Genomic DNA, 23,913 nt, shown 5'->3' on the forward strand with positions numbered 1-23,913 from the left:
GACAGTGGTTTTGACTAGAATTATTGTAGAAAGGAGGACGGTACCCCAGAGTGCCAGCTTTGGAAAGGATGGACTGAAATCTCCCTGGGCTCGTCAGAGGATAAGGTCAGAGGTGGCATCTCTGACTCTCAAATCCCAAGCATAAAAGCTGCCATTGGCCATCAGTGCAGAGGAAGACGCAGCTTCCCAAGGCAGCTCGGGTTATTAAGAAAGCAGCTCCTTCAGTTTGGTCTTGAGAGTCGAGTGATTACATAGTCATTTATTCAGTAAGATCTTTCCCTTTAGCATTTCTTGTCATACCCATGGCCCCTTTCATCTTTAGCTCTAAAGAAAGTTTGCACTTCTCATATATACTCAAGAAATGGTATCCTCAGTTGTTCCTTGTACCCAATACCATCACTCTGACACAAGGGAGACGCCAGACTTCACCACGATACCTGCTCAGTTGTCCCACCCAGCATCAGTGCTGCCCACGTGTGATAGGACATCGCCTCCTCCCCACTCCCAGGCTGGGGAGAATCTGTCTTCTCTGTAACACACCAAACCTTGTTCTTTTTCTATCTTTGCCTTGAATGCTTCCTAATATAATCATCTCACATTTATAAGCTGGAAGCCTGTGAGCCAAGTGTTACCTTGGACCTGTTTTATTTATTCTCCATGATATATATTTTTTTTAAAGTTCTGAACAAGTTAACAATCATTTAAAATTCAGGCAACCTCACGCTTGTGTTCCTGGTCTCTAGCTTCTGAGGGAAAAAAAAAAAATCTCTGGATCTGGCAATGCAGGGCTGGCATGTGTTATATCTGTTACGAACTAACAAGTGAGTCTTTTTGCATTTACCCTGAGTTCACCACATACACTAATAGCACCCATCTGGCCCATGGCGTAAACCACTGACTATTTTCTTGCCAAATGTTGCCACTTATCTGTGTAACATTAAGGAGGAAACTGATCTTCATTTGTTTTTGACTGTGAGCTCCAGGAACAAAGCCTGCTGCATAGAAAGTACTGGTCCGATTTAGAAATGAATCTCCTCCCCTTCCCATCTCTTTGGGGTTTGGTTTCTTTGCAAGAAATGTGCTCATCCAGCAGGGACGGAAATCTCTTATTTATTCAAAGGCCTCATTGGAAACATCTTCTTGGTTAAGCTAATTCCAGCAGAGACATATGGATGGAATTTATCTTTAGGTCCTCAAAGTTTAAAATTTGTTGTTTAAAAAAAATATTTAAAAAGCTAACATTTTGCTGAATCCAAGTGCCATAAATAACAGCCTCTCCTAGATTTGTTTTGCATAATCAGAGACCTCACTTCATCCACACAGTGAAAGCAACATAGCCTCTTGCCACCAATTTCTTGGAAATAAGACTGGCAAAGTAAGCCCTCTCCACCATCTTCCAAGCATGCATTTGCCTGGGCAATGAGAACTCACTGTGAGCTCCAGTTACAAATCCTCCACAATTCCCCAGGAACTGTGGTCAGGCTGAACCTGTGTGTGATTCCACCAATGCTTCAGGGAACCTCACCCACAAAGTGCTCCCTGGTGAAGTCACTGCCTTTTCTAACCACTCATGTCATGACTGGCTCTCCGTTACCTGTCCTTCCTAGCACACATATGCACACACATGCTCACACAGACACACATATGTGCCTTTCCTTTGCCCTGTACTATCTCACATATAAAGGCATAATCTCTCTTCAAGGGTTGTGTTCTCACCACCAGGACCACATTATCATGTGTTCTGTACGATAGTAGAAATAATACACAGAGCTGATATTGATGAAAGTTCCTGCGTGGTTGGCCATGGGATAGCATTGTACATGCACTATCTGTTTTTATATGGACAATACTATGAATGAAGAAATATATTATCTCCCATTTTTTACCTGATGTGGTGGGAGGGGAGTCCTGGGGCAATTCTTTCCCAGTTCTTCATGTTCTGAACAAAGTATTGGACGGGATGCACAGAGAAGGTAAGTGGGGATGTGTATTTATCAAGGGAGAAGAGTACACTTGGTAGAGGGAGAGCGAGCTGGTGAACAAACTCACAGGGCCACAAGGATAGGGGAAAAGGCTCTTTTGTGTTGGAATTCCTAGATTAGCTTTTCCCTCATGTAAGCAGGGCATTGGGATAACTATCTTATCGAAAACTCAGCAGCACCAGATATGCAGTGCCCTATAGCAAGACTTCCTTCCCTTCCACTGGATGTAATTGAAATGGCACTTTTCTGATTGACTTCATGTGTGGTGCTCATGCAGACTTCCTGGATTCTGCATTCCCTGCATTTCCCCTGGGTCTCCATGACTGACACATTTTTGCCCACTTGTTTGACAGGTTTACCACAGCCCTATTCTCCTAACTTATGTTTTTATTTTCTCCTTTTCACTTATTTGGGTTGCAACGCTTTCCTCTTTTTGTGCTTTTAAGGTAGATAAAGATCACTGGTTCCAGGTTTCTTTTCTTTACAAAGGTAAGAATTTAAAGCTATTTTTATTTGGACTACTGTTTTAGCTACAGTCCATACATTTTCATAGGTTCTATTTTTAGTTTCATTGAATTTTTCAATTTTATTTTTTTATTAGTACATGACTGCAGTATATAGTAATTACATTCTTCATAGAGAGTCTGGATGTTTTATTAATTAAGTTTATTGGTACAATTTAGATATACATAATGATCACATTCACCAGAGGGTTTACATGATATAACTTGATTCTTATTTTTTCCAATTCCCCTCTCCTCCCTTCAACTCTTCTACCTGATGCTTCAAAGTGAGGAAACTGAAGTTCAGTATGACAAAGTCACTTTCCCAAGATTAACTAACTGATGAGTGCTGTATTCTAGATTCTGTCCGGGGTTCTGCTTCTTTGGCCTGACACCATAGTCACAACTATGTTCTAAGTTGCATCTTCTCTCTAGTTGGTTTCAACTCGCCTCATAATCATGACTCATATGTTCCCTCCTCCTTCTCCTCCTCCTCCTTCACTTCCCTCCTGAGCTCCATAGTGGCCTGATGATTAAGAAGGCCATGTCAAAAAATCAATCTCTGTATTGCAAGTCCTGGTTCCACTACTGACTCAACCTCTCTGTTATTTTTATTTGTAAAGTGGGAGTAAAATAATGATGCTTGCTCCCCAGTATTGCAAAATTGTGTAAAGTAAATAAGAAAATGTATGCAAAGGGTTGACAATTCTCAAAAAAAAAAAAAATCAATGCTATTACTTCTAATTTACTCCTGGGCCTGGACAGATAAAGGACCTATTCTCTCATCAGCTCCACACAGCCATCTGCCCAGCCCTCCTTACAAATACAGATTTTGTGATTAGACTGTCTAAATTCAAGCTATGGCCCTACCACTTCCAGATGGTGTGTCTTTAGATTAAGTAACTTTAGATCTCTTTAAACTTCTGTATTCTCATCCATAAAATGGGGATAATAAAGCAACTCATATAGCTGCATGATTCAGTGAGCAGCACTGGGCACAAAACCTCTCACGAAACACCCATATAAACAATGTAAGAAGCTATCAGTGCGATGATTATTACAACTCAACTAAATTTTGATAGCTCTCCAATAGAAACTTTGCATCTCCCAAACACCCTTGGACTGTGACTGGCATCTCCAAATCCATATCATGCACACACCTTACAGTCGACTTCATCAACCTTCTCTCTACTCAGAGACTTCCACTTCCTAGGCATTACTGAACTAAGTTCTATAAGCCAACATATGGCTTATCCCTTAGTTTCATCCAGCCTTTATTTGGCTGTTTTCATCTCCCCCGCTGTGCTCAGCAACATTCGTGTATATGACACCAGTGACTGGCTACACACCCGCAATCTCCTGGCCCTTCTCCCACATCTGTGCCAGATTGACCATTGTTAATTTCAGCTCTTTTTCTTCTGAAACCACAAGGCCTCCTGCCTTTAGAAGAAGGTAAACAGGCAACCTTCACCAGGGACTCTGTGGCTCCTTGGGTCTTCAACATTCGTTTCTTGATTTGTATCTGTGACAATTCTTAGCCCAATGCCAATGACCCATTTTCTCCAAATCTTCTCTCTGTTTACCACTTTCCACTGTCCTGCTTTCTGCTGTAAGAGAAACTTTTGCCAGCTTCCTGTAGAACTTTCAGCCAGGGCAGTTTACCAAAAGCTAGAATCAACTCACTGCACTTCAAAGCAAACTTCCGTTTAAATCACTGGGTCTTAGAAGGGCTGGAGAATCTGCAATTGGCACAGTTACTGCCAAAGGACTGTGATGTAGGTGTCCCCAAGAATTCCCTTTGAGAAATACTTTCTATAAAGACGAGACTATCAACAGAACATTTTTTATATAATCTGTTCCATTTCTTCCTCAGAGCACTGGGCATCTCATTAATAAGTGTGTCTACTTCCATTTGGCTGCTGAGAGCTCAGCATTCAGTGGGTAGGCCCGTTATCCTATGTTCAGAGGTTGTTTGTGCAATTTATACATCTGTATTTACATCAAGCTTTCCTCTCCTTTCTGCTTGTGCTGTACTCTGGCTTGGCCTGTTGCTCTTTGTTTTTTTTTCCTTTCACTATTCTCTGCATTTTGTTAGCCTTCCTAAATCTTCTGTGGGATTACACAGAGCATATAAATAAAATACCTACACCACCTGCATTCGTGCTCTTTGCTAGTTTGTTAAAACATTGCATTGTATTCTTTAACTGTCTCCATGGTCATCATATGTACTTTTCTGTAGCCTCACTACAGGTACTGTGAATTACTTACAGCCTATTGAGTGGTACCCTTGGTGGATAAAGGTCCATACTATGAGTGGCTATTGTTGCATTGGTGACTGCAGGCATCTGTGAACACATTTTCTGGACACCAGTACTTTGATTGTCATGAGCAGATTTCATATATATATATATATATATGAAATGGAAAAGAGGGAATGTATCCATTCAAAGCATATGGTTCTTACAGACATATCTGATTGATTTTAACTATCACTGATTTGGATATAATGATTAGTCATAACACTGTTTGCTACCCAATAGACTTCAAAATAATAATTACCTTACAGAAGAAAATAATTTGGTGCGCAGAAGAAAACAATATGTACTATGAGAGACTCCCTATTCAAAGTCCTGTTAGGACTTCACAAAGTTAAACTGGAAAGATATTAAACTGTTAAGGGAACAAGATCACGATGAGATTAAGAAGAAATGATTCCAAGATGTCCAATGAAATGATCTAACATTTAAAAAGCAAACCCCAAACACCAGGAGCATTCTTGCCTTCATTTTTTTTTGTACTGAGCATTAAACCAGGTTTTTTTCACTGAGCTGAGTCTAAACCCATTATTTATTTTGAGACAGGGTCTTGCCAAGTTGCTAAGTTGACCAGTTTGAGCTTAAACTTGCAATCCTCCTGCCCTAGACTCCCACAGTGCTGCAATCACAAGGGTGAATCACCACTCCAAGTTTGTTCACTGTTTTATCTCTAACATATATTATAGTCTTAGTGAGTTCTTTGATAAATCTTGGGTAGCTACATAGATGAGTTAACATGTAAAGAATGAGTGATGGTTTTTAGTTTTAGACACACAGGGAAAATTGACTGCTACTTAAATCATAAAAATATGGACAAAAGACTAATGGGCAAGCAATGGGGAAGATATCCGATGCCTAACATGAGTCATTGATACCCCACACAGGGAATGTGAGCAAGAAGACTCTAAGTTGTCCTAAAATAAGAAATAATCAGCTGGAATGAAGCAATAGTGATTCTAGGTAGGACTGGGAAGGAGAATGATTGGATTCTATATAGTACTTAGAAATATGTTAATTTGATAAATGGAGAATTTTTAACCAATTTCCAGCAATGAGAATGATGTGGTAAGGCCATAGGCCTCTCACTCCTACCCTTCTCCCTTGTGGGATGTCCTTGCTCTTTCTCTGTCTGATGGATTGTTAGCATTTGCATCTGAAAATCAGCTCTTCAGTGAAAAGGTTGATGAAGGTCAGCCTTGTCATTCTCAGAGTTCATCTCTCCATCCTCCTGCCACTTTTCTATCCTTGGTACTTCTTGCACACAACCAGGGCAGTGTATATTGTGCACCATGATGTTTGTTCATTTATAGGTTTCCTGGCTGAGCTACCAACTCTGGAAGGCAGAGAGGCTTATATTTCTTTGGATTGGTCTAAAGGGGCCCAACAGAGAGCCCTACAAAAAGTAGACACTCAAAAAGTCTGCTAGCACCCAGTGTCTGATAAACATACAGATGGGCAAGCATGGAGTAGATAAAAGATAAAGGAAGTTAGTAAGGGCAAACTGTTTGCTCTGGGAGGAACAATATGGAAGGGAGAGTATAGGAATGAAAGAATGAGTAAAACATGAACACACAAGTAAATGCACAAGCACTCAAAGCACAAATTCCTATTTGTCAGATTTTAGACAAAATGTATTGCTTCTCCTTTACTTTCCATTTTCCTACCGAGGAGAGGGAAATTCAAGAGGGAGAACAGCCCTGCTTGGCTAGTGGTAGCTTTATGACTTACCCTTTCACCATCTAAGAGCAAATGAGCTCGGAAGATCACAGCATCATTGATGGGTACTTCTTCATTCCTGTATAAGATCTGGAAGACCCGGCTATGCACGGTGCTGTCACAGACACAGGCTGAAAGCAGGCTGCTGCTTTCTGCAAAACAAGAACCAGAAGCCCCTAAATTGGAATACTTCCTGTACTTGCAGCCCAACCATATATAGGTCTGTTTTACGAAGTTTATGGTCCCAAAATGCATTACAATGTCCAAAGCTTAAAGTCACAGTTGAATAAGACCCCAAAGGTTTGTGTTCGTAGATTTGTTTACAGAGTTGGGCTGTATCTCCAGAGAACCTTATTTAACATCTTGCATGTCATGTGAAGTTGGCAAAGATACCTATACAGTGGGCAGCACTCCTAGGTTGGAATGTAGTGCCTGTCAAATTCCTCACATGCTCATAGGTCCAGTGTTCTGTGAATCCTTTCATAATTTCCCCAACCAGAAAACCAGGAGAACAAGAACTAAAAAGGGGAAAATATCCTTCCTCCTACAAAGACTTTCTACTACTTATAAAGTTCACCTCTCCCGAGAGCAGTGCCACTGAACTAAATCACTGGCCCCAGACTTGGTGTTTTAAAAGGTCCCTTCACATGTCACATGTGAGGAATACTCTGTCCTGAGTTTTAGGTAAATGTCTAATTCTAATCATAACATACATCAAATGTTAAGGAACTTGCTTAGGTCTTAAGGTTCTAAAATACCACAATAATTAAAAAGCTCTTTCAAAATTAAGTTGAATTTCAGAAAGACAATGGATTAAAAATCTTACTGCATCCAGTGACTGGGGTTATTTTGGGAAGTAAATATTTGAATTCCTCCAAGTCCTTAACTTGTAAACTGTGTGGTTAGAAATATATATAAGCATTCAAAATTAAACAGTACTCTTATTTATATAAGGTTATAATAATGCCCAGATATGTAACACTTTATAGCTTCCAAAGTTCTTTTCAAATATGCTAATTTCCTTTATCCTTATCGCAAAATCCTAAGGTAAGTTTTAGCATAGATGAAGAGATTAAGGGTCCCAAATAAGAAGGTGATATCTTGATAGTTCCTTGTTGTGAACTGAATGCTTGTGTCTCTTCAAAATTCGTTTGCTAAAATCTAACCCCTATTGTGATAGCATTTAGAGGTGGGAAGTTTAGGAAGTGATTGGTTTACAAGCACGAAGTCCTTGGAAGCAAGAACATCCTTGCAAGAGGTCTGAGAATTCGCCCCTCACTGTCAACCAGTGGAGGACAAAATGAGAAGCTGTCAATCTTCAAACCTGGAAGAGTCTCTTGCCAGAACCCAAACTCTCTGGCATCGTGACCTCAGACCTCCATCTTAGAGACCACTAGAGAGAGATAAGTTCTATTGCATTTTTTGTCTGTGTATGCCAATTTATTTATTTATCCCATTGTTTATTGGTACATTTTAGTATACAATACAGTTACATTCATCATTAGGATGGTGTACCTTTACATTATGCATCTTGGTTCTTATTTTTTCCCATTCCCCTGCCCTCCCATCATTGCTTATAAGCCACCTACTTCCCAGCATTTTGTTGTGAGAGCCTGAGCCAAAACATTACTACGTGACAAAGCACTGTGTCAATTCATCGTCACATCTACTTATTTAATAACCGAGAAAATGGAGTCTCCAGTGAATGAATATAATTCACTAATTTCCTAGCAAAAGGTAAGTACTCTCTAAAGTACAATGAAAAGAATTAAATGTCATTTCTTGATTGGAAAATGAACCAACAAAACAAACAAGAAGAATTAGTCCAAGTAGCAACGAAACACTATACAAATGTCTTCTGCATCACTCCCAGGTAATGTAATAAGTCCCTCAGAAATAGGAACTCAGAATCACTGTCAGCCCACAGTGCATGGTAGAATCTGAGCCAGCACCTGATGCAGCTTCAGAGGAGGAAACATAAAGGATATAAAATCCCAGGCTGTTTCCAGGGCTGCTGAGGGGTATGTGTACTAATTCCCAAAAGCAGCACTGTGAGACCTGTTGAATTCAGATTGAGATAGCTTTTAAGCAAAAATGACTATGCAAGACAACTTTCTATTTTCATTTGTTACCCTAAACCGTTCATTGTCACTGTCAAGGCCTGGTTGATCTATAAGCCAGACCAACAGTGTGGCAGTGGAATGATGGGATAAGTACTCCGAAGGCCAGAGCAGTGTAAGCTGTCTACTGGCAGGAAGGACAGCTGACCAAATAATTAAATCACTTGCCTTTTTGGGCAAGTGACATCATCTCTTCTATTGGCAGTTTTCCATGTGAAAAATGGGCACATCCACACTGACTTCCTGGAAATACTGTGGACATGAAGAGGGTAAAATAAATCAAGATCTTGGCACATACTAGGCCTCTCATGTATACTATTATGACATTTTGATTTTTGTTCAGAGAAAAAGTTCTGAGTATTTCCTGCAGAATACATTTCTGCTGGCCACATTTTTAAGGGAGCTGAAACTCCTCTGTGAGCAGACTGGCAGACTGGACCACAGGGCTCAAGTGATATCACTGAAGACTACTAAATCCCAGGAGGAGGCATTTCTCATCCCCTATAAAATTTTTCCGTGCCATGTTTCCACTACTACTAATTAAGACATAAAGCAGATTTCTCTTTGCAATGGAAGCTTCCCAAGTCGTGGGACACTGCCTTGGATCTTGGAGATCACCAGGGAAGCACTCACCAGTGCCATTTCCATGGCAGTCTCTCTTCTCCAATGATGAGAGCCCACATTTGGACACCCTTCCCACCATTCTTGCTCACTCTCCGTGACATTCAGAAGGAAATGATCCTTTCCTCTACTCAGCAAACCCAGTTTGACAAAACCATTGTGCTTGCTTTCTTGCTCATTCAACATAGGCTTCCCTGTCAGAAGTGACTCTTTTGAACTATCTCTGCTTCTCCCTCTTCTCATGAAACAGGGACTAAGCATCCAGAGATGGAAGAGAAATGCTTTTTTCTCCACATTTCAAACCAAACCCAAATCCATACCTTAGGGTGCCACCCTTTCTTCTCCACAGCATGAAGAGCCACTTTTATGATCAGGAGAATTTTTGCTTATTACCAGACAACTGGAGACTCATGCCAAGTGGTCCTATAAAGTCATGTATACAAGAGTTTTCACAAATATCTATCTTCTCTTATGTGTGTCAGGGATGGTTCATGCATAAGGACAGTTGGAACTTTAAAGAAATAAAAAAGACAGATGAGCAGAAAGTGCATGAGAAAAAGAAGATGAAAAACATAGGAAGTAGAAAAGTTAAAATAGGGCAGAGGAGCCCTTCAATAGTCCTCATCATATAGAAATCTATTTCAAATAGCTTAATTTGGAATTTTATGCCAAAGGGCAAGAGTAGAAAGTTTTAAATCTTGACATTTCTCCTCCAAAAATGAGTGATATTAACCCCTAATACATTGATCCATCTCTAATCATTTTCAATTAGATGGTCCTGTTTCTCTGTTGGGAGCTCTTCCAGTCTCAAAAGATCTGTGGGCACAGATTATAAAGTACAGGTGCTGATTGTTTGACATGGAAGCCATGCCCATTGGCCCAACCACGGCATTTGCATGGACAATCATTAATGTACTAAACCCTAACCTCATCCCAAGACCATAGCTCTACCTAAACTAAGAGTTACCAAAGTCTTAGGTTAGCTCCAAACCTGACCCTACAACTTTCTAGCTGTGTGGTTTCGGGAATATTAGTAAATCTGAACTCAAATGAGGCAAGAAACACCTGCTGCTTACTGAATATAGGGTTTAGATGACATGATGAATAAATATATTTGTTACTGTAAAACACAAACAGATTCCCCCATACAAGTTATAGTGATGATGACTATGTGGATAGATTTCTAGATATTTCTAGAAACAAAACAGACAGGGTGTAGACCAGAGTGGCATGGGTGCAGGCACATCCATCCAGGGCCTGAACCTGGCCCTGGCTGCTTGGGCCCACAAGCCCCAGCCAAAGACCCATCCTGAAAAGAGCTGCATAGCTGTGCAATCAACAGCCAGAGGCCCACCCAGATATCATCAGTAAGTGCATCCAGACCCTAGCAAGAAGTCCACCCAGAAACCAGAAATGTGGGTGCTCAATCCCCAGCCAAAGACCCATCCAACAACAGCTATGTAGGAGGGCAGGATATAGCAAGAAGCATGCCTAGATACCATCACAAGTGTGCACAGACCCTAGCTGGAACCTTGCCCAGACAACAGGACAACACGGTGATCCAGAAGGCCACGATTCTGAACCCAACAAATGGTACAACGGTAAGTAGCAGAGAAAAGGCCACTCTGTGGCTTACTGAGAATTAAAGACCACTTGGTGAGCAAAAAATTGTCTCAACAAAGGCTCGGCAGGCTGCATCTGTTGAAATGAGAAGACATACAAACAAGTCTCATAACCAGACTACCAGATCACTGAAGGCAACACCAAAGGGAAAGAAGATAGAACAATCTGATACTCAACCACTGGAACTCCCTTAACTGGCAACAAAAGAGAATCTGAAAAACATGAAATCAGAAATAATTTCTCAGATAACAACAAAGATTGTTTCCATAGTGCAAGATATGATTAATAAATCTAAAGCAGACACAGATAGAAAAATAGAGGAGCCAAGGAACATGATGGAATCCCAACATAGAAAACAAACAGAATCCATAAAAAGGATGCAGATTTCCAGAAGACTAAAAATTCCATTGAAAGTTTACTCAGCAGAAGAAGACAATGCGAGGATAGAATTTCAGATATAAAAGATAGGATTGCAATTAGTGAAGAGGAAAATAAAATTTCTTAAAAATAGTAAAGGACCGTGAGCAATCAGTCTAGCAATGGCTAGATGATGCAAAGAAGAATAACATAAGATTGATCTGAGTCCATGAAGAAACAGGAGAGTGTGCAAATGACATAAAAATACAATTGTTCATAGAAGTAATGGCAGAAAAAGTCCCAAGCAAAAGAAAAGAACTTGACATATAGATAAGTGAGGTATATAGTATTCCAACTAGTTATGATCAAAAATATCTACACATAGGCATATAATAGTTAAGATTCCAGAAGCCCAACAGAAGCAGTTAGAAAAAAGAAATAAACTACATACAAAGAAAAGCCCATCAGAATCACAGCAGGCTTCTCAACACAAACCATCAAACAAGAAAAGCTTGGAGTGAAATATTTCAAGATCTAACAAAAACAACCTTCAATCCACATTGACCTACCCTGCAAAACTATCCTCCAAAATTAATGGAGAAATAAGACACTTTCAGGACAAAGAACACCTGAGTAACTTCATGAACACCAAACCAGCACTCCAAAAATTTAAAAAATATCCTAGGAAAAGACAAAGAGGATCACAACCCCGCAAAGCCCAGCAGAATAAATTCATCAGGCACAACAAGAAATTAAAGGTGAAAGGGGAGACTCCAACAAAAAGAAAAAGTCATGAAAAGGATAAGTTAATACATATCAGTTATAACCATCAATGTTAATGATCTCAATTCACCAATCAAAAGAAATAGACTGGCAGAACAGATCAAGAAGCAAAGTCCAACAATATGCTGCATATAGCAAACATATTTTATCCAAAAATAACTCATAGACCAAAAGTTAAAGGGTGAAAAACAATATTCCATGTAACAGAAACCCAGAAAAAAACAGAAGTAACTATCCTAAAACACATATCATATAACCATCAATGTTAATGATCTCAATTCACCAATCAAAAGAAATAGACTGGCAGAACAGATCAAGAAGCAAAGTCCAACAATATGCTGCATATAGCAAACATATTTTATCCAAAAATAACTCATAGACCAAAAGTTAAAGGGTGAAAAACAATATTCCATGTAACAGAAACCCAGAAAAAAACAGAAGTAACTATCCTAATTGAAGATCAAATGAATTTCAAACCAACACTGAGTAAGAGAGACAAGGCCATTACATCCTTGTAAAGAAAACAATCCAAAAGAAAGAGATGACAATAATAAATATATATACACCAAATACTAGTGCACCCAATTATATAACACAAATACTAACAGACATAAAAACTCAAATAAGCACTACTATAATAATAGTGGAAGACCGCAATACCCCACTGTCACAAATAGACCTGACAAATTTTTTTTTAATTAAATACTAGAATTAAACCAAACTCTTGAAAAAATGGATTTATCAAATGTTTTCAGAGTATTCCATCCCACAAAATCAAAATACACATTCTTTTCAACTGCACATGGATTGTTCTCCAAAATAGACCACGTACTTTCTCATAGACCATGTTTAAGTAAGTGTAAAGGAACTGAAGTTATCCCCTGCATATACTCAAACCATAGTGCAATGAAATTGGAGATCAGTAGCAAGAGAAATTTCATAAACACATGGAAATAGAACAACATACTTCTGAACAAACAATAGTTCACAGGTGAAATTAAGTAAGAGTCAGACAGTTTCTACAATCAAATGACAATGTCAATACAACATATCATAATCTAGGGGATACAGTGAAAGATGTCATATAAGAGAAATCCATAGTAATGAACATTCATATTAGGAAAACAGAGTGAGATAAAATAAACAACCTGATGCTGAACCTCAAACTTCTAGCAAAAGAAGAGTAGGACAAACCCAAAGCTTACACAAGGGAGGAAACTATGAAGATCAGAGCATAAATCAATGCAATGGAGATACAAAAACCAATGATGCAGAGGTGGTTCTTTGAAAGAATAAACAAACTTGACAAACCCATAGCCAATGTCAAAAAAAAAGGAAAGAAAACACCCAAATCCAAGCAATTAGGAATGAAAAAGGTGAAATTACATGGACCCAGCAGAAATACAATGGATCATCAATACCTACTTCAAGAACCTATATGCCAATAAGATGGAAAACACAGAAGAAATGGACAGATTCCTAGATACATATGAACTATCAAAGTTGAACAAAGACCTAAAAATTCTAAACAACCCAATAGTGATCAACAAAACTCAAAACATAATTAAAAACTTACCAACTAAGAAAAGTCGGAGTCCTAATGGCTTCACTGCTGATTTGTACAAGACAATAGGGAAGAACTATTGGCACTACCATTTAAAGTCTCCAATGAAATTGAAAGGTAAACAATACTCCTCAATTCATTCCTAGAAACAAGCATCACCTTGACCCCAAAAGCAGAGAAAGATCCAACCAAAAAAGAGAACTATTGCCAATCTCACTAAAAACATAGATGCAAAAATCCTTAATAAGATACTAGCAAATAGAATGCAGAAGGTCATCAAGAAGATCATACACACTAATCAAGTGGGATTCATCCCAGGGTTGCAGGGATGGTTCAACATGCACAAATCAATAAATGTAATACACTATCCTAACAGAGCCAAGGACGAAAACCATATGATCATCTCAATAGATGCAGGAAAGGTGTTTGACAAAACCCAACATGCATTCATGATAAAAAAAAAAACATACAAAATTTGGAATAGATGGCTCTACCTCAACCTGATAAAAGCCATCTATGCAAAACCAATACCCAATATCATACTAAATGGTCAAAAATTGAAATCCTTCACACCAAAATCAGGAACAGGACAAGGATGCCCACTATCACCACTCCTGTTGAATATAGTTTTGGAAATATTAGTCACAGCAGTTAAATAAGAGAAAGAAATAAAAGGAATAAAGATAGGAAATGAAGAAGTACAATTGTCATTATTTGCATATGACATGATACTCTATATAGAAGACCCCAAGAACTCTACCAAAAGGTTTCTAGACTTAATAGCAAAATATGGTAGAGTACTGGATAGAGGGTCAGCACACAAAAATCAATAGCTTTCCTGTACAGGAATAACAGACTCACTGAAAAAGGAACCAGAGAAACAACTCCCTTTAATAATACCATTCAAAAAATGAAATACCTAGGAATCAACCTAACAAAAGAAATCAAAGACCTCTACTCTGAAAACTATAGCATTCTGAAAAAAGGTATGGAAAAGAGTATCAGAAAATGGAAAGATGTCCCTTGCTCTTGGGTAGGAAGAACAAATATAGTGAAAATGGTCATACTTCCAAAACTGCTACATAGATTCAATGCAATCCCAATTGAAATACCAGTATCATACCTCACAGACCTTGAGAAAACATTCCAAAAATTCATTTGGAACAAGAAGAGAACTAGAATAGCAAAAGTAATTCTGGGCAACAGAGACATGACGGGGTATCACAACCCCCAACCTGAAACTGTACTACAAAGCCACTGTGATTAAAAAAACAAAACAAAACAAAACAAAAAAAACATGGTTTGGGTAAAGAAACAGACCTAAGGATGAGTGGAACAGATTAGAAGATGCAGAAACTACTCCAGACATACTCAGCCATCTCATCTTTGACAAAGGAGCCAAGCACCCTCAGTGGAGGAAAGATAGCCTCTTTAATAAATGGTGCTGGAAAAACTAAGTTTCAACTTGACAAAGATTAAAACTAGACCTATATTTCTCACTATGCTCTAAATTAAACTTGAAATGGATTAAAGATCTAAATACTAAAACAGAAACACTAACCTGGCTGGAAAGAGGTTAAGTAGAACTCTTGAAGACATCCACATAGGAAAAGTTTTTATGAACAAAACCTCAGTTGCCAGTAAACTAGCACAAACAATAAATGTGACCTCTTCCTTTTAAAAAGCTTCTGCACAGCAAAAGAAACAACCCACAGTGTGAAGAGAAAAACCACAATGTGGGAGAAATTTTTCACCAGCTATTCCTCAGACAATGGTCTACTATCTAGAATTTGTAAAGATCTCAAAAAAAAAAAAAAATCAGACCTTCCAAATCAGCATACTTCACAGACCTTGAGAAAACAATCCAAAAATTCATTTGGAACAAGAAGAGAACTAGAATAGCAAAAGCATTTCTGAGCAATAAAGACAAGATAGGGGGCATCACAATCTCCAACTTGAAACTGTACTACAAATCCACTGTGATAATAACAGCATGGTACTGTCAAAGAAACAGATCTAAGGACCAGTGGAACAGATTATAAGATCCAAAAACAACTCCAGACTCACTCAGCCACCTTATCTTTGACAAAGGAGCCAAACACCTTCACTGAGGAAAGATAAACTCTTTAATAAATGGTGCTACACTCATGTGTAAATACCAAATAGTTTCTCTGGTGTGAAAAACTAAAATAGTACTCAAGATCCTAACAGGATAATTAGCAATGTGAAATAGGAAGAAAAGGACTAAAGGTGTAGGGACAGTGAGAAGGGTAGGGGAATGGGGAATAAGGGAAAAGGAAAAAATGTAAAAATGGACTTAAAGTGTTTGTAGGTGGGGAGGGGAGGGGGGGTGAAGGGAGAGTGGGGACAAGGGGAAAAAATGAGAACCAAGACCTGTCATGTAAAGGTACAAGATCCTAATAATGAATGTAACTGCACTGTATACCTAGAATGTACCAATAAATTCAATTTAAAAAAAAATAAATGGTGCTGGAAAACCTGGGTTTCAACTTACCAAAATTAAAACTAAACCCATCTCTCATCATTCACTAAAATAAAAGTGAGATAGATTAAAGATCTAAATATTGAAACAGAAACACTAAATCATCTGGAAGAGAGGTTAGGTAGAACTCTTGAAGACACTGACATACCTCAGTTGCATGAGAACTAGCACAGAGAATCAGCAAGTGGGTTATCTTCTTATTAAAAATCTTCTGCACAGCAAGAAAAACCACCAACAGTGTGAAGAGACAAACCACAATGTGGGGAAAAAAATTACCAGCTATTCCTCAGACAAAGGTCTATTATTAGAAAACATAAAGCACTTAAAAAATATTAGACCTCCCAAATTTAAAGATCTGATAAAAAAATGGTCACCTGAAATGAACAAACATTTCTCAGATAAAGAAATAGAAATAATAAACATATGAAAAAAATGTTCAACATCACTGGTCATTGGAGAAATGCAAATAAAAACAACACTGAGATTTTCACCTAACCCCAGGAAGAATGGCTGCTATCAAGAAATCAACCAATAACAAATACTGGTGGGGCTGTGGAGAAAAAGGAACCCTTCTCCATTGTTGGTGGGAGTGCAGACTGGTGCATCCACTGTGGAAATCAGTGTGGAGATACCTCAGTAGGACTAGAGGTACTGTTTGATCCCTCAAAATTAAAAGAATCATACCACAGCAATATATGTGCACTCATGTTTATAGCAGCACTGTTTGTAATATCTAAAACATGGAAATAGCACAATTGCCCCATTAATTGAAGGCTGAATAAAGAAAATGTGCTCTTTTTTTAATAAAATGGAGTGCTACTTAGATCTAAATATTTTATATTCATTATACCATTGAGTATGACCTTGGGTATATGAGTTTTCATTTTTCTTAGGAGGAGTAAATCTTCAATGTCAAAAATAATAGATGATGACTCCAAATCTTGTTCCTTTTATAAATTCTTTATTCCTTCAACTTGTTTACTCAATTATTCACCATTTAACGAAACAATCACATAGACAATATGTTAGACATAATGATGTCACTGGTGAAAACACAACGACAAGGAATATTCATCAATGTTGAGTACAATATTTTTCAACTTTTTCTCTCCTCACTTCACTCATACTATTCCATTGCTTCAAAATAATTCATGTCCTCAAACAGTGCAACGGTAGACTTCACATATCACAGGCACTGAACTGTACAGCCAGTCAATTGGGCACTAATAACCACATGAACCCAGCAGGGATGAATTGAATTGCAGTTATCATCCAAGTTTAGTGGTAGTTCTGGTTAGGTGACAGTTCTAGTACTCAGTTTTTCTGATACCTAGTTAACTCTGCAAGAAAACTCAAGTTATCAAGCAGATACTAGGGCATGGCAGAAATTCTTATTTACAGGAGGGCAACTAAACAAAAGAGCCCTCTAAAGTACCACTTGACTTCCTGACAATGAGCAAGGGTCACTGATGCACTTTAGCAGTGAGCATTCTCTTATCAGCTCTGAGTGGGTTTAATTACAAAATTATGCACCACTGTGATCTACCTGTTTGAGCCTAGTAAGTCCAGCACTTGATAATACTTTATTAGCCAATAATTCTCTATAATCATAAAGTAAAAGGCCAGCATGTCACCTAGGGTGCATTCTAGTCACCCAATGGCTTGCCAGCTGGGTTTTCTTCAGATTGGTTCCAAATGCTGACCAGTCTCATGTATCTCAATTTGTATTTCAATAACAGAGGCCACTGCATGAACTTGTATGTCTGAATTTTGTAAAACTGTAAATACAAAAATTTCATTGGTAAAAACTGCATTTGAGTGAAAAGATGTGGGTTTAATCCTAGCTCTGCCATTTAGGCTCCATGCATCTTGAATCAGGAAGGACACCAGGCTGAGCCTCATGAAGTCACCAGTCTGAGTTGTGAGCTGGGGACAGAAAGTACCTGGGCCAGGTTGGGTGCGGATGACGGAGATGATTTATGAAAGTACTTTATGTGTGACAGGATGTATAATGGTCAGCCAGAGAAATGATGGCAAAAATATATGCTGGTAGACAAAAAAGAGTATGTAACTTATATGAGTATTAAAATTATCTACCACGGACTTTTTTAACAGCTACTGGTGGAACTCTTCATAGGAGTATGGTGGTTATGTGATCTTCTGTTGCCCTTTGTTATTGGAAAGAAGGCAAGCTTGGTCCAGGCAGTGAGCATTGCCTGAATGGAAAATGCAGAATCTCCCTGCTTCCTCCTGGGAGACTTTAGGTGAGACTTCTAACTCTGATACCCTGGTTCTTTCACTCACAAAAATGGCAGCAACAATGTTGAAGGCTTATTTCTCCTCCCTGACTGCCCCTTCTCCCCTCTTCCTCCACGTCATACCTCTCAGTTACAAACCACCCTAGCTCACCGTTGCAACTATTTTCTCCTTCATAGGCTGTATTTCCTCTCTAGGGGACCTGAGCCATTTCTAAGGCTCAATACACGTTCTACTTCTAAGCTGAGTGCTCTCTTTCCTGAGTGGATATGATTTCTTACCCACTCGACATGATTTCTCTCATGTCAAAACTAGATAATAAACCTAATCATGTCCAAGATAGAACCTGTGTTGATGTTTCCCAAATCTGGTCCTTTCACAATCTTATCCATAATAGTAGTTAAAATGCTTCCAGAACATTTTAGATCTCTTTCTCTTCTCGATTCCTCTATCTGATTATCAGCAAATCCTATAAGTTTCCATTTAAAATGTGATTCTGATGAATTCAATGCTATCTTACTTTTTTATTTTCTTAAAATATTGAGAACCTTACTATCTTCTTCCACTGTTAATGCCCATTAGCCTATCAGTATAGCATACAAGGTAGACCTCATTACTCCCTACCCCAGTGCACTTAAACAAGACTGAAACTCTTTGCCCTGGATTAATTGGTTCTAAAAGACCAATAGGAAAGCTGCCAGCACAGTGAGGACTTAGCACAAAGCCAGGGATCTGCATAGCATCTGGGCTGGGCAAATGTTTATAGAATACATGACTGACCAAAAGTCCAAGTGACCTGCTCACTGAGAATTTGGCAGTGGTATTTAGAAATATCAGTGGAAGTGAGCTTCCTCGCAGATGAGGCAGCTATCTCACTGAAGCTATCTCTGTGTCCTGCCAAATCCTCAAAGTGACCCAGAGTTGACATTGATCCACATTCTCTTGCAAACAGTGGCATGAAGCATGGCTGAAACACACAACACAGGGCTTTCTGAGAAGCGCACAATCAAGGCTTCATCCTCAAATCCTGAAACTGCCCTGTTAGGCATCAGGAGCCTCAGCAAACAGGAGGCAAAGAGCCCTGTTTATATGATTCAGGCTTTCCTGAGCCATCTGCCTTGGCCATATGTTTCCCAAGGAGAACTAAGTTTAGCTGTAATTGCAGCTAATCAAATATTTGTAAGAGCTGCAGCATCCCACCCAGTTATTGTCCTCAGGATATTCTTGGTATAACAGACCTCTTCTCTAGACCACAGAGACCCTGGCCTTAGTTGAAGGTCACAGAACGCAGAAAAACTGTTGTGAGTTGCTACAAAAATTGCAGGAGGCAGAGAGCCACCTCTGAGTAATCAAGACCAGGTAGTTCCTCTGCCTTTGTCTTCCACAGAGAGGAAGAGTCCCCCTGGCAGGGTGAGCTCCATTGCCAGGGTCTGAGCCTAGCCTGACCTGCCCAGAAAGTGATCAGCAGGCTCCAGTTCCCTGCAATGGGCTGAGCTGCCAGTGAATGAACTGTCCCTATTACTGCAACACTGTCATCTGTCATCTCTCTTGGCACTCCTCACCTCTCCTTGTGTGGCCCCCCCACACTCCTGTGCATTACAGCATCCAGCTGGGTCATATGTACGTTCTGGACAGGGAACAGGGCATTGAAACAATATAGCACAGATACCAAGTTACCCACCATGAGAATGCATGGTAGGCATGAGGTGAGCAGCCTCTTGCAGGTCACTGCTGCTCTGGAATGAATCCTTTACCTGTGTATTGCAGGAAATGTGATGTTCTGGGGGAGGGTCCAGGTATATGGCCACTGTGATCAAGGACAGGGGGACTTAGAAAGCTCAGAGCAGTGACTACCATGGTGACTGTTCCTACACGGTGCTACTATGGCCAAATGTTGCTGGTGACCTGCACTTCTTTCCTCCAGAACACTGGGGCCTCTTGCAGCTTGTAGATCAGTGCCGGAGGCCAGAGACTGACGGTCTGTGTGTGGACTTGGGTGTTACTCCAGGGCCAGCTTGCCTTTCTCTAGCACACACTTCCTCAGTCCCTGGCTACCTCGGCTCCTTCAGTTCCTGCACATCTCTCAGTCCCAGGTCAGGGTAGCAGTAAGTGAAGTGGTGCTTACACTGATCCTGACCAAGCATCCCTGGCTGAGCCAAGTCATTAGCTTTCCACTCTGCATACTGCAAGTGCAGAACTGAATGGTTCTAGTAGTTTCTGGGATACTTCTTCACTGGAAATTTGCAGGTCCTACATTAGTTCCAGCCAACTGCTGCCACAAAGTCTCAGGTAGAGCTGGAGTGACTGGTAAACACCTACTGTCTGATTCTGACACTTCAGGGATAGGGTACAGAAGGATGGATGCAAAATGTGGGTCCTTGCCATTTATCTGACCTCTTTCCAAGAGTCTTTCCTTCATTAAGCTTTCTCTGACTGTCCCAGCTTCCAATGAATGCTGGATCCTGTGCTTATACAGCTCAACACTATTGGGGATTCAGAAGATGCTATCTACATACAGTATCTGGTATACCTCCGATGTACACACATGCTGCTCATCAGAATACTAGTTGAGCATTCAAGGGTGTGTGTAGGATTTGCAGACACAAGACACTTCCACTTCCTAAGGAGACCCAGTATTATCCTCCTCCCTTGAGCAAGTACTATGATATCCTTAAGAGTGGGTCTTGTTGTATCTTGGCTTTCAAATCCATTATAGAGATCAGTGTGTATCCAGCTCTTTGGGTACATGTGGCAATGCAATGTGATGAACATTAGATGTTTTAGGTCACTGGGTCATAGGGAAAACTAATTAATTTGGATTAGTGACTTTAACTTTTTATATAAGCAATGCGTTTTTGTTCTCTATAAAATGGATTTATAAACTGTAATTAAAGGGTGATCAGGAATACCAACTCAGACAATGAAAATGATGATGTTTCACCATACATGAACACTATTATTCAAGTCCTAATTATTTTCTTAATTTAAGGAGAAATAGGAGAGTATGAATTGGCTCACAGTGACTTTTGCCATGCCAAACACAAGTACCTTTATGTTTAGACCTTGTTACTTACTGATAATCCTCAGAAGTCTTAGCATAGTGCTTGCTCAAAGTGGGTATTCTGTGACCATGTTTACAAAATTCTGTATCTGTCACATTTTTTCCACTGAACTTTCAGCTCATGCCGGAAGACCCTCCTTGCTCATTTTCTCCTTCTCCAAAAGCTGTTCCCTCCATGTTGCATGTGGGATCCTCTCTCCCTGCTCTGTCCTCACAGCAATCTGTATACAATGCAGTAGAATTCCCAACTGCAAATCATAGTTTTGTGTATATTTCTATAATTGAACAGCAATCTTCTTCAGGATTTGGGGTCACATGACTGCCACAGTATTCCTGGCTTCTAGTGAGGGGCTTGGTACGAGAGCTATGCAATTAGTGTTTTTAAATGAACTCACAACTTTGCCCATATGTCAAAGTCGTGCTTGTTTCTCAGTGGCTTTTCAATCGCACCTCTTCCACAGAGATCTTCCCAAGTGGTGGATGGCATGTAGTGAGACTGAAAGTCCCACAGACACTGCAATATTTATTCAGGTTCATCTCTCCATGCACTAGAGATTTTTTGTTGTAACATTCTTCATACCTAAACTAATTGTGATACTATGTTCTTCTAGGGGATTGTTCTGAAAGTTAGATAAAGTAGTGATGTGCTATTATTATTAAAACCACACATCTACCCCCATATTAGCTCATCTATCATCTCATCTTCCCTGTGTCCCACACACTGCTCCTGCTATTTTGCTTCTTTTAGAATCTCCTACCCCACCCACTTCTTCCCTCTCCCTCATTTGTTCTGGAAACTACCTAAGGTCAAACAATAGGACAATCACTTGGGGCTTTTCCTTATAACCTAGATCAGTATTTTGAATAAAACAAGATGTTCAAAAGAGTTGTCAAATAACTTGCTTGAATGTTAGGAAACTTGATTATCTCTGAATGAAGGCTGAAAACTCACTAGGGAAAATGGTTTCTGATTCTAACTGGTTACGCATTCATAATTGTCAGAAGTCCTAGCAGAGTGCTTGTTACAAGTTGGGAATCTGTAAACAAATTTGGATATTATTCTATGAATATTAGAAATTATTTAAAAAAACTGGTCTATTTTCTCATCTCCCAATCACTATCTAATTCCGAGAGTTCATGCACTCAATATGTGGACTGAGAGTTAAAGAAAGTCATGTGGTTCTATAAACCCAGGTCACACATAGGAGCTGGAGGCTCGTGGAGATGGAGAACCAAGTCTACGGGCCAGCAGTAGAAGCCCAACTTCACCCTCCAAATCCAGGCCTTCCTGCAGCCTCACATTGTCCTGGCTGCTCACTTCTGTATTAAAATAGGGTCCTCAAGTCTCTCCTAGTCTCTGTTACCTGAGCAAATTCTACAACCACTCTCAGAAAATCCCACCATTACCTGCTTGGGTACTCAGTCAATCCTTAGGCAACTAGCTCCAGGATCTATACTTTGTGGCCTCCATCCTCCCAATCAATTACCCCAGCTTCAGTTTGATGATCAGGGACTATCTATCATTCCAGGCTCATTCTTCTTCACATCTGCACCTTGGCCCAGAGCCCTCATGCTCTCTGTTTAGACACCATGGCTTTTGTCACTGTGTAAGCAGTGGGAGCTGAGATCAGAGGGCTGCTCAGCTCTCAACTAAACATTCCTGGACTTCTCCAGGGATGGCCAAACCTCCTCTGCAGCCAAATCTCGTTGTTCTACATTCCTTGTGATCACTCATCATCTTGTAATTGTTTAGGTACAAGATGTGATCAAAACATATACTGAATGTTTAAATTAAAAAATACCATTGCATTGCCATTAATCTCACTCAAAATACCCCCCCCACTTGTTTTGAACACATTTATCCTAGGGTTCTTGCCATTTTCTGAAGCAGTTCTGGAAGTCTTCTTTTGTTCCTTTATGAAATGTCATAAAAAATATGGTGAATGCTGCTGAGTGCCAACCAATGAAAAGGCAGGCTAAAAAAACAAACAAACAAAAAAAAAGAACAAGACACAGTTTGTCCTCATCCACCTATCTCTGGCACAGTGTGACTTCTGCTCTTCCTCAAAGTTAAAATGACCATGACAAGTAAATGTTTTGAATCAATCTTGAACACTGAGGCAGCCATGACAGTGCAACTACAGACACTCAGGGAAGAACACTTCCAGAACTGCTTCAGAAAGTTGCAAGAACAAAAGGCTAAGTGTGTTTGAAGTGAAAGGGAGTATTGGGGAGAGTTTAATGGCAATGGATCTTTTACTGTAATAATTTCTAAGTATTTAAACATTCACGGTGTCTTTCACAAACACCTTGTACATGTCCTTGTGAGCTCTTTGGAGTTCAGGTAGGCTTGCTAAACTTCACACTAAAGAACTTGATGTTAATTAAGCCTAAGAAAAAGTAAACTCTTAATGAATAGAGTATCTCAGCTATTTTTCTTGCCTTGTTTTAAATATTCAACACTTCCTCTTAAATTAGACCCTTCTCAATGACATTTATATATTTTCAA

The 23,913-nt window shown here is 39.5% G+C and overlaps 1 protein-coding gene across 5 annotated transcripts in view; it reads right to left on the minus strand.

The window, feature by feature from the left end:
• The window catches only part of Fam135b (family with sequence similarity 135 member B), a 322,410-nt gene that overhangs the window by 102,039 nt on the left and 196,458 nt on the right, over nucleotides 1–23,913 (minus strand). For all 5 annotated transcript variants that reach the window (XM_010629616.2, XM_010629613.2, XM_010629612.2 and 2 more), the window contains exon 4: nucleotides 6,529–6,668. In XM_010629616.2, the coding sequence (XP_010627918.1) occupies nucleotides 6,529–6,668 (140 nt within the window). The remainder of the gene's footprint in view (nucleotides 1–6,528; nucleotides 6,669–23,913) is intronic.

The sequence above is a fragment of the Fukomys damarensis genome, unplaced genomic scaffold (genome assembly GCF_012274545.1).
Source record: "Fukomys damarensis isolate Sample0158 unplaced genomic scaffold, DMR_v1.0_HiC HiC_scaffold_5, whole genome shotgun sequence".
In the NCBI taxonomy this organism is placed as follows: domain Eukaryota; kingdom Metazoa; phylum Chordata; class Mammalia; order Rodentia; family Bathyergidae; genus Fukomys; species Fukomys damarensis.